The sequence below is a fragment of the Hydra viridissima genome, unplaced genomic scaffold (genome assembly GCF_058129835.1).
Source record: "Hydra viridissima isolate aposymbiotic clone 2 unplaced genomic scaffold, HvirCarnegie_v1 scaffold_6, whole genome shotgun sequence".
In the NCBI taxonomy this organism is placed as follows: Eukaryota; Metazoa; Cnidaria; class Hydrozoa; order Anthoathecata; family Hydridae; genus Hydra; species Hydra viridissima.
In genome coordinates, this window is record NW_028324305.1 from 14,911,230 (window position 1) to 14,920,197 (window position 8,968).

At 28.5% G+C, this 8,968-nt stretch overlaps 1 protein-coding gene across 2 annotated transcripts; it reads right to left on the reverse strand.

Annotated features, from left to right (window-relative positions):
• Nucleotides 1-1,475: 1,475 nt before the first annotated feature.
• Nucleotides 1,476-8,959, reverse strand: LOC149887192 (glycine receptor subunit alphaZ1-like). Of its 2 annotated transcripts, XM_090089748.1 has the most exons (10): nucleotides 8,801-8,959; nucleotides 8,622-8,688; nucleotides 8,447-8,526; nucleotides 7,866-7,933; nucleotides 7,350-7,576; nucleotides 3,417-3,499; nucleotides 2,972-3,103; nucleotides 2,662-2,808; nucleotides 1,976-2,190; nucleotides 1,476-1,901 (listed from the first exon to the last, which is right to left on the reverse strand). In XM_090089748.1, exons 1-10 carry the CDS (start codon nucleotides 8,820-8,822, stop codon nucleotides 1,659-1,661), a joined length of 1,284 nt encoding a protein of 427 aa, XP_089945874.1. In that variant the 5' UTR covers nucleotides 8,823-8,959; the 3' UTR covers nucleotides 1,476-1,658. The 2 variants fall into 2 exon arrangements, with proteins under 2 accessions (XP_089945874.1, XP_089945875.1); XM_090089749.1 differs by lacking the exons at nucleotides 7,350-7,576; nucleotides 7,866-7,933; nucleotides 8,447-8,526; nucleotides 8,622-8,688; nucleotides 8,801-8,959 and adding an exon at nucleotides 3,856-4,032.
• Nucleotides 8,960-8,968: the final 9 nt, after the last annotated feature.

Here is an 8,968-nt window from a genome sequence, read left to right on the forward strand (position 1 = left end):
TTTTGATTTGATATATGCTAAAAAAGATTGTCGCGAAATTGTGAACAAAGAAACTGAATCGGATATTGAAACAGAAACGGAAACTGATGGTGAGACTGAAGGAGAGTTTCTTATTGACTATTTGGAGAATATGAGATTGAATATGAAGAAAATGTCGAAAAAAGTCTACAGAAACTTCGAATACTAATTAAGTTTTTAAAATATTCATCGTTTCGATATGAAGTTCTTAAAAGAATAATACACAAAATTTACGGATCTTTGCATGACAAAGGACTGTGGCTCGACAACCTCACTAGATGGAACAGTATTTTTCAGATGATCAAAAAATTTTTGGATTGCTTAGAAGCTGTAAAAAAAAACACTCGAAGAACTAAACTGCTTAAACATGTTAGATGAAATTGACTTGGATTTCTTAAAATCGCTGTCTGACTTATTGGAAGTCATTGCTGACGCTGCAGTTCGCTTGAAAAAACCAAATACAACAATTTTGGAGTGTGACATCATTATGGAAACGTTAGTAAGGAAATTGAAGATTGCAGAAACTGACATCAGTTCTAATTTTGCGGAGGCATTAATCTCCAGATACGAAAATCGTAAAAACATTATGTTGGTATCATTGAGTCGTTATTTGCACAATCCCGATTTTTTTAAAAATAAAAACTACACGATATTCAAGTTTATGCTACAAAATTACTTGATCAACTTTTTGCAACAAAAGAAAATAGTCTCGCGCTAAAAGCAAACAAGAAGAACCATCACAACCGACATCATTTTTGGTCGAAATTCAAGAAGTTTTATATCAAAATCAATCAACAGCTAAAAAGCAAAAAAAAGTCTAGACCTTCACCGATCAGTTAAAAAGAATACGAAGTAACTGGTGTGAAATCAGAAGCAGTTTTGAAATTTGAACTAACCATCCACAGAATTCAAGCTACTTCCTCGAAAGTATAAAGAGTTTTCTCCTCATCTTCAAGATTTGTCACAAAGTTGCCTAGTTCGCTTTCTGATGAAATGATAAATATTTTCATCTTTTTAAAATATTATTTTAAAAGATCTTCAGAATAAATACTTTTTTAATATTTTTTTTTTTAGTTTTTGCTATAGGTACCCCAAGAAGTCTTTATTATAGAGTACCGCGGAAGGGTATTTAACTGAAAGTTCACGCCTTCTTCCTAACCGATGCCGGCTAGAAAGCCATTTATTAGATAAAACTTGTTCGTTAAAAGATTGTGATAAGAAAAATATTTAAGTACTAAGAAATATAAAAATATAAATTTTTTTAAAATTTATTATGAATTATAAATCGAAATATATAAAATTAAAATAAATAAATATAAGAATAATGTTTAATTATCAACTAGATAGTTTAATTTTTTAATTTATAACAAAGTTTTAAAAAAACTCCGATTTTTTCTCGACTCCGACGGAGTTTTTTCTCGATTTTGGATCCTTTGGTAAATACTAATGCAACTATTCGGAAAAAAATTATTTTTTAAAATAATTCATTTAAATAAACTTTGTTACAACTTTGTATTAATGAATTTTTAAAATCAAAATCATTTAAACTTAGATAATTTAAAAATACCTCAAATATTAAGTTTGGTAAGAAGATTCCAGTAAAATATTTAATTTAATAAATAGATTGTCCGGTAAAATCTTTAATTTAGTAAGAAAATTGTCCAATAAAATATGTTAAAGACAACAAATGTCAACGGAAATATTATACGAGCTAGGTGTTCAATCTTCTCGGCTATACGTTCGTTTTCTGCACTGATTTTTTTAGCTAAGTCTACCTTATCTTTCTCAATGTTAACTTTGGTTTCAGGTTTTTCTCTGTTGCCTCGATAGACCAACTTGTTTTTTGCCTCCTGTTTTGATTGCGTTAAGGCCTCTTTCTTGTTCTAAAAAAAAATAATTAGATTTTCAACAAAAAGTTCTAAATGAAGGATAACATTTTTTAGTGGTTAGACTTCACCTTTTTTGTAATCATGTGTTTCTTCCTCTCTCTCCACACTTCTCCTATGAAATCGCTATTCAAGACTAGTGCGTATTCAATGAGGGTAAAAATGACGCTGCCAAATGCTACCATCAAATAAACGTCAACTGCTTTAATATAATTAAGTCGTGGGAGTTGCGAGTTAACAGATGACCAAACCGTGGAGATTGTAAGAAGAGCAGTAATACATAGGGCTTAAAAAGAAAATATTTTCATACATGTAATTAGTCATTGTTAAAAAAGTTTTTGGGATACAAATGTTTAGGGAATAATTAACTGATTCCTAAAGAAATTATCCAATTTGATAAGGAAGTACAAAAACTGAATTGGAGCAAACAAATCATGAGACTAGGATGAGCTGTTATTTTTTGTAATAATGAAATAAAAAATAACAATATATCACATATATATAATTCGTAAAAACACAAAGAGGTTTTTAAGTTCACTGTTTGAAAACTGTGGATTGTTTCACTCCCTAGTATTAAAATAAACTTGTTGTCACCACAACCTGTTCAAGTAAGTTAATGCATCTTTTTTCACATATTTAAAAATGCTTCTCTTAAATTTAAAATAAAATGCGGCCTAAATTTAAATAGCTTTTAGGGATCAAAGTTGGTACATTTCAAAACAAGGAAACTTCAATTATAAGTAATAAAACAACTTACAAACTCTAGCAGGTGGGACATCCCTACGAATCCATAGTGATATCCATGAAATGACAACAATAGCAATGGCGGGAACGTAGATTTGAAGAATAGCGAATCCCATCAGCCTTTGAAACTCAAAACTTGCTGTTAAATATGAAAAGTTTCCTGAAAAAAAAAAAAGAGTTTTAAATGCTTAATTAAGAAAATTTGTAAACCTATATGTATCTATATGTATCTATAGCTTATATGTATAAATCTATACAAGTATTCAATTATTACCAAATACAAATGTTAAAAAACTTATTTAATCATTTTGTATTAAATTTACCGGCAGTGTAAACTTTGATTTCTGATTTGGTGCTGAAATTGTTCATTTCAAACTGATTCATTTGCTTATCCATAACAATTAATGGTTTGTTCGGATTCCACTGATATTGCAAATGTCTCACATTGTAACCGTCTGTAAAAAAAAATAAAAATACAAAGCCATTAAAGTCGTCGTTCATTGTGATTCTCCTTAATATTATTAAACAGTACATTTCTTTCAGTGCACAGATTGCTGTGAAAAAGTTTTTTAACAGCTTTATTTGATCTTTTTTATGAAAAGAGCTAAAAATAATTAGTTCAGTGTATCTAATAATTTTTTTCAAATTAAAATAAAACTATGAAATTAAAAAACCTTTACATAATACCATTTATTTATTTATTTGTTTGTTTTCACCCGCACAAGTTGCAGTAAAAAACTATTCAATTTAGAAAAATTAAAAACTTACAGCTGACGATTTCTATTTGACAAGTTTGGATATCCATAGGATACAACAACAAGTTGGGAAAACATTTGGGCGAGATGCTAACTCTAAAACAACAAATCTTTTAAAAGGAACCTTTGGTGTGATTTTAAAAAGTGTTAGATACTCTTGTGGTGGGTTGACCATCAAACTACAAAAAGCGTGAAGTAAACTTTGAAATCTTTCAAAGAACGACTTGCTGCGAGTTTCATAAAAACTAAATTTAATCCTCTTGTCTAGAAATGTTCCAGAGTAAAAAAGGGGTGGTTAAGGACAGACATAATTTTGTAAACCTTAGATTATCTATTGTCAGATCCTATATATTAGTATAATTTATCGAGAATTCTCCTTTTTTGTTATTTTTTATTTTATAGAAACAGACTAATACACAAAACATTTCCTTAAAAGATCATTATTTTCTTACCATAATTTGAAATAGACCTTGAAGATCAATACAGAAAACTAGCTGCTCTTTTTCTTCACAAATTTAATCTCCTTAACGTCTACGTAGTTATGAAGAATATTGTCTTTGTCTCTGATTTCAATTTCAAAAAATGCTGAGGGCTTTTGTAGCTTGTTTATTATTTAGTCTATGGGTAAGGTACGGTCGAGGAAAGTGGTACACAGTTGAACACGATAAAAATTCTGTAGCTCCTTAAAACATTCAGGTTTAACACAAAGTAAAACTCGTTGTATAATTTTTTAAAACAAAAACTGGATAAACATTTAAACTGAAATTTGATATTTTAAAAAAAGACGAAAGCAAAATTAATTTTTTTGTCCAATTTCGAACCTTATATAACTTTTTTAGTTTTAGTTTTTTGTTATATAACATTAATTTAATCAAACTCTTTGCTTACGCAAAAGTAGGCCCCGGCGGTATTCCCACTCAGACATTACAAGGAAAGTTGTGAAAATATTTGCGCAAGGAATTATTAAATGTGTAATATTCTCATGAGAATTTGATACTTCAGAGAAAAATAGTGTATTTTGATATTCTAGGTAAACAGACTTCAACAAAATTTCTACGGACTTTTACAAACAAATAATTTTCCAACATTTCATCGTAACAGCATTTATTACTGCGAACAAAACTGACAAGCACAGAGAGTTGCTACAGATAAATCATTTTCTAATATTTTTGCATGATAACATTTACTAATACAAACAAAAATTATGATCAATGAATGCTGTTACTACTACCATCATGCTAGCAGCTTTTGAAGCTTGAGTTTTTGTGTAGCTAAACTGTTTAGTGAAGCCAAGCTGTTTAGTGAAGCTAAACTGTTTAGTGAAGCTGACTATGTTGAGTGTCTGATAGACACTCAAAAAGTTCAATTTTCAGGAACAACTTTATATTTTTCTCAGACAAACAACAATGTTGATAAAGCAGGTATAACAATTGTACAATAACCTCAGGCGCGGATCCAGGAATTTGTAACTGTGTGGCCATTATTTATTTTCACGGTTGAAATTTCGATAAAAGATCGATTTTTTCGCAGCATTTATTGATTGAATAAAACTTCGGTAACGTATAATAAGAACAGTTGTGGCCATGGCAGGAATCTCTATAGCCAAAATCCGTAAATTACGACAGACAAATTAAAATTTTTAGGGATATTTTTTAAGCGAAAAAACCCAAATTTAACGTGGCTGTCATTAAATTTAAACTATGTGGCCATTGCCACAATGGCCACCCCTTAGATCCGCGCCTGAACCCAGTATGGGTGCCAATACCATCAGCAGAGTGCATTACACTTGTTTTGTTATGCTACATATGCAGTACACTTGCTACTGTACCAGTGAATGCAAATGGAAGCTTTTTACTGCTAGTTTCCATATTTCCAAAATGAAGATTACGTTTTATTTATTTTGCATAAGGAAGTTAAGGTTTAACTCGTCTATCCAAATGAACGGCAGTAGAAAACTTTTAACTTGAAACTCTTCATAAAGCATTTCTGTGATTTTTTTAATTTCAAAGTTTGATTTAAAAGTCATCAAGAAACAGAGCATATACTGGATTATGAAGCTCTCTGACCTAACTGTCATCCTTGTCAGATCAAAGCTGTCATTGTTGTTTAGTTGTTCAATGATTAGTTCTCTTTCAGTTTCTTCAAAGATAAGAATTTTATGCTTATAAAAATGAACTTCATTTTTATTCAATTAAAACCCAGCAATATCCAATCTTAAATAAAATTTTGGCAATTATTTTGAAACAAAACACAGCTTATAGCATAATCTTCTAAAAAAAATTTAACATATAAGTTGTTTTGGATTGCAAATTATTTCAAAGCTGCCATCAGCCAATAAAATGAATAATATGGTACGCAATGAGCTTTATTGAAAGTTTGGAAAGTTAAAGTTACAAATTGTTTGCTGATTTATTTTATTTTGAAAGTTTCTTGAAAATTATTGTCAAAGTCTACACCGTAGCCTTGTACTTCTTAATTATTAAAAAGTTTATGTTTGCAGCTTTTGCTACTAGAGTTTTTTTTCTATCCAAATGAACGGCAGCAGAAAACTTTTAACTTGAAACTCTTCATAAAACATTTTAAATGTTTAAAGGATGAACTTGTGCAGCTAATTTTATATAATCACGAAAATGATTTAGTTTTGCAAATACAATAATAACTGCTACTGATATTAAGACCACTACTAAAAGAAATGGTATTGTGCTTTTTGGTATTTCCACCCTATTGTCTTCATAAACTAAAGCCACTTGACAGATTTTTTACTTGGAAGATAAAGTAAAATAGCATGTACAGCTTACATAATATCCTATTGTGGGATAGTTATTTATGAAAGCGCTGAGTCAGTTAACAATGCCTTTCAACAACCATTTAAGGCTTTAAATGCATCTTCTGGTCTCAGTTATTGGATTTTACCCACTTAACTGCAATATTATTGAGAGCCATGTGACATTTGGCATTTGTGATGACCATATTTTATTTTATGTCACTGACAGAGAAAAAACAGCTTCATTATCAACAATTTATTCATTGCCAGCCCTATGTAAAAAAAGTAAACACCAACTTAATAAATAAAGTTGATGTTTACTTTTTTTTATGGTCTCAGTATATAAAAGTTTTAAAAGGTGGCTCTAATAAGAAAAAAGCAAAAAATCTCAGTTGAAACGATTTATGTTCAACTGTGTACCACTCTCCTCTACTTTAAAGTTTCTTGCAGCGGTAGTTAAAAAGCCATTACCTTAAACTTCTAATCGTGACAAGTTTCGCTGTATTTTACTTAATCTCAAATTTTCTTTCCAGCTTTTCGTTCTTGTTTTTAAAGAAATAGGCTATAATGATGATCTATTTAATTTTGTTAGCAAATCGTTGTAAGGGCCAGGGGTTAGAGACTTAACTTGTAAATTTGTTTAATAGAATACTTTTTAAAAGTATTACTTCACATTATAAATATTTAAAAACTAAGATTGTTAATTTCTTCCCTTTATACCCTATAGTCTTATTTTTTATATAAGAAATCTTTTTTTATTTCTTGCCTAAAGTAATATCATCTCCATTTTTTAGCTTTGCTTAATCGTTTTTTGTTTTTTTTTCATTTGAAAGCTGCTTTTAAATAAAGATTCGTCAGTAAAACATCATTTTTGAAATTTTTAAGAATAAATTTTCTTGTTTTACCGGTCAAACATTTATGGTTTCATAAAATTTCAGTTCAAAAAAAAAAGAATTCAAAAAAGCCCTCAATAAAATATGTTAAAACTGATGCGTAAACTTTTTTTTTTCCCTACCCAAGAGTTTTTTTAAAAAGTTGTGGTAAGTTTATTTTTTATACACAACAAGCAATATTTTAGTGTTACTTTCTTAACTTTTCATCAAAAAAGTTAAAAAAAAAACAGAAACTGTTTTTTTGTCTTTATTCAAGAATTTTTTTATATAAACGGAAATTTTCCTTTACCTTGTACCCCAGAAAACCTCGCCACTCGGTGAAATATCAATATGGTGGTTGTTCACAGTAACGTAGAAAAGGTCGCTGATTGCCGAATTAATGAAGACTGTATCCGGTGTCCAAATTAAGTCTGCAGGGTGCTTTGTACCTACGGTTAATGTAAGATTTTGATCAAGCTTATGCTGAAGTCGATAGTCTCTCCAACGTTGTCGGAAAAACAGTTCCATGTTATACATCTAAATGATTAAAAATTAATTTAAAAAGAAAAAAAAGCCACACAAAGCATTTCCATAGTTCTTATTATTTCTAAAAATCAAAACACGATTGTTTCTTCAAATGATATGGTTAATTGAGACAAAAATTTCGTATCACTTTCTAACTTCAATCAGACCTCGCTTAATAGTTACCGTCCCTCTCAAAGCTGAAGTAATTCTTTCAAAAATACAGAGAAGTTAGTTATTCTAATTTTTAATGTTAAACTTGTAATTCTATTTTCCTTTTAAATAAATTTTTTATTGAATTAACCATTTTTAATGAATCCAAGCTTTTCAGTGACAAAATGGTAGCTTCAATCGTCACTTGTACAGGGTTTCCTAATAGAAAAAAGATTTTTTTTCTAAGAAAATTTTAGTATCTTTAACAAATTGATAATTTTAGATTCTAACTGAGCTCTCAAATTTATATCATATCAAAAAAAAAAAATTTATATCATATCAAATAAAAAAAATTTATATCATATCAAATAAAAAAAATTTATATCATATCAAATAAAAAAAATTTATATCATATCAAATAAAAAAAATTTATATCATATCAAATAAAAAAAATTTATATCATATCAAATAAAAAAAATTTATATCATATCAAATAAAAAAAATTTATATCATATCAAATAAAAAAAATTTATATCATATCAAATAAAAAAAATTTATATCATATCAAATAAAAAAAATTTATATCATATCAAATAAAAAAAATTTATATCATATCAAATAAAAAAAATTTATATCATATCAAATAAAAAAAATTTATATCATATCAAATAAAAAAATTTATATCATATCAAATAAAAAAAATTTATATCATATCAAATAAAAAAATTAAACCTAAGTAGTCAGGCCTTAGACGAACATCGTAACCATTGAGCAAGTTGCTTAGGGTGAGGTTAACTTCATCATCGGACATGCTTTTGATGAAAAAAAAAAAAAAGTCAATAGTTAAATCTTATAAGTAAATAAAAAGTGAAAACTGCTACTTGCCTACTATTAAAAAGCTGCTCACTTGATAGCTGATAATCCCCCAAAACACAACAATGTAGAAACGGCGAGGAAAAAAACCATAATGGCACCTAAACAACACCTTTTAGCATAAATTCATAATGGCACGTAAACAACATTTTTTTTCATAAATTCAAATGATTTATGTATTCGTAAGAGAAAAAAGAAGAGTGTTTACGATACCTATACCACTTGTCTTTTGCATTAGATAACCCTATTTGTTACAGAAATCTTATTCCAAAAATGTATCCTTATAAGTATATATTCGTTTCATGTTTGAATTTTTGCTTTAGAGATTTGAACAATTTCATAAAAAAACCATCCCAGCTTCAATTATGCATTGGCAAAACG

Bases quoted from the DNA above. Each gene is read 5' to 3' on its own strand.
- LOC149887192 (XM_090089748.1), bottom strand. From the start codon at position 8,822: ATGCAAAAGACAAGTGGTATAG. The intron at 8,689-8,800 runs GTATCGTAAACA...GGTGTTGTTTAG, and splicing joins GCAAAAGACAAGTGGTATAG to GTGCCATTATGGTTTTTTTC. The intron at 7,934-8,446 runs GTTTAATTTTTT...TTTTTCTATTAG, and splicing joins TCTAAGGCCTGACTACTTAG to GAAACCCTGTACAAGTGACG.